The sequence below is a fragment of the Mastomys coucha genome, unplaced genomic scaffold, assembly GCF_008632895.1.
Source record: "Mastomys coucha isolate ucsf_1 unplaced genomic scaffold, UCSF_Mcou_1 pScaffold21, whole genome shotgun sequence".
NCBI lineage: Eukaryota > Metazoa > Chordata > Mammalia > Rodentia > Muridae > Mastomys > Mastomys coucha.
The window spans coordinates 21,580,930-21,582,015 of record NW_022196904.1 but is presented as its reverse complement, the minus strand read 5'-3'; the positions used below and the strand labels follow the sequence as shown (position 1 = coordinate 21,582,015).

Below are 1,086 nucleotides of genomic sequence, written 5' to 3'. Positions count from 1 at the left end.
CCTGCTCCCCACCACTCACCACAACCAGCCTGTGTCCTCCAGTCCTCGATTTTGATGCCAGCAGCTTGGCAGGCAGCAGCATAGGCAGCCAGTGCCTGGCATAGGATGTCTTTGTTGCCACCACCCAGGCACACGTCCAGCACACATCCCTTGAAGTAGCTTTCAGGAGGCACATGGGCATGGCAGCTGGCGAATGGGCCCCCTGATCTAGGATCCAGAGGTCCACAGAAGCCAGGACCCTCATACTCCTCCACTCGGTCCTCTGGGCACGTGGGACAGGACCCCTGACATTCGTTCCAACAAAGAGGGTCCCACCCTGGAACTTGCCAGCTGCCACCCCAGGTAGGTATTGAGGGTGCCGTTGTGCCGTTAGGGAAGACTTGGTCATTTTGGGGGTTTTTGTCCATGTTTCCACAGAGCCCGCACACTGCACCATGGTAGCTGCTCGGCAGTGTGACCTCTACTCTCCAGTTCCAATCGTAGGTGACCTGGAGCCCAAAGTCAGTCACCAGCACAGCCTTTGAACCTCCATTAATCACTGAAATCTGCCCACCAGCCAAGTAGACAGGCAAGGCCATCAGAGCTCCGTTCACCTGGGGAGAGAGGGAGTCCAACAGGGTTACGGGAACAGTGCAGAGTGCATCCTCTGTTATCCTGTTACTGCCCTCCTCCTAAAGGGGCTCCTCCTGACTGTTGGGGTCCATACCTTACACACACCATGGACACCTAATCCAGCCCCTGAGAAATGAGTCCTCCACTTCTGTGCCTTTTTGCATTTTCCTCTAAATTCAGTCTCTTCCTTTCCCTCCTTCTCCTCCAACCCTTCATTCCTCCTAGCTGCTCTCTTCCCTCAGGTCTATCTCTTTAGAAGTCCCTTTCTGGTTTCTGTCTCTTTGCATTTCCTACTCACATTTCTGTTTCTCTTCCTGTCCCTCTGTCCCTCTCCTCTCTGCATCTCTGTTCTATACATCACCCTTGACCAGAGGCCTTTGATTCTTTGTCCTGGCTCCACCTCTTTCTAAGTCACTGTTTACCTACACCCTCATTCCAGCTATAGAATGTTTGGCTTATGCTCGCCCCCCCCCC

General features: G+C 53.9%; 1 protein-coding gene across 1 annotated transcript in view; it reads right to left on the bottom strand.

Moving 5' to 3' along the window:
- Positions 1-1,086, bottom strand: part of LOC116100319 (IgGFc-binding protein-like) — a 45,599-nt gene that overhangs the window by 14,302 nt on the left and 30,211 nt on the right. The window contains exon 13 of the mRNA XM_031384136.1: positions 20-593. Within this exon, the coding sequence (XP_031239996.1) occupies positions 20-593 (574 nt within the window). The remainder of the gene's footprint in view (positions 1-19; positions 594-1,086) is intronic.